General features: G+C 60.6%; 1 protein-coding gene across 1 annotated transcript in view; it reads left to right on the forward strand.

Annotated features, from left to right (window-relative positions):
* Positions 1 to 444, forward strand: part of LOC103811560 (transportin-3-like) — a gene marked incomplete at both ends in the record, with an annotated part of 2,245 nt that extends 1,801 nt beyond the window's left edge. Inside the window, 2 exons of the mRNA XM_009084544.1 lie at positions 104 to 180; positions 384 to 444. Coding sequence (XP_009082792.1) covers positions 104 to 180; positions 384 to 444 — 138 coding nt within the window. The remainder of the gene's footprint in view (positions 1 to 103; positions 181 to 383) is intronic.
* Positions 445 to 462: the final 18 nt, after the last annotated feature.

Here is a 462-nt window from a genome sequence, read left to right on the forward strand (position 1 = left end):
CTGCCCAGGCTGCAGTGCTACCTCAGCCAGGAGGGGACTGTCCTGCCTGGGAATGGGGCTACTTGTGGTCCTGAAATCCCACCCTTTTCCCTTGTTTTTCCAGCTGCTCTCTCAGGAGCCAAGCAATGGCCTCTCCTCAGACCCCACTGTGCCCCTGGATCGACTCGCCGTCATCTTCAGGTAAGGAGGGAGGAGCTGGGGCTCACCCCAAACCAGCCACCGCTCCTTCTCCCCAGCCCCCAGGGCATGGGCTGGAAGCTGCCACAACCCACCCAATTCCACCTCCTAGTCCCCCCCAGCCAGTTCCTGCTCCCCTTCCCACAGCTCTGCCCCATTTCCTTGGCTTTAACCCCAACCCCCTTAACCCTTGGCTGCTCCCACAGACACACCAACCCTGTCGTGGAGAATGGGCAGGTCCATCCGTGCCAAAAAGTCATTCAGGAGGTGTGTGCCAGCAGCTTG

The sequence above is a fragment of the Acanthisitta chloris genome, unplaced genomic scaffold (genome assembly GCF_000695815.1).
Source record: "Acanthisitta chloris isolate BGI_N310 unplaced genomic scaffold, ASM69581v1 scaffold29391, whole genome shotgun sequence".
NCBI lineage: Eukaryota > Metazoa > Chordata > Aves > Passeriformes > Acanthisittidae > Acanthisitta > Acanthisitta chloris.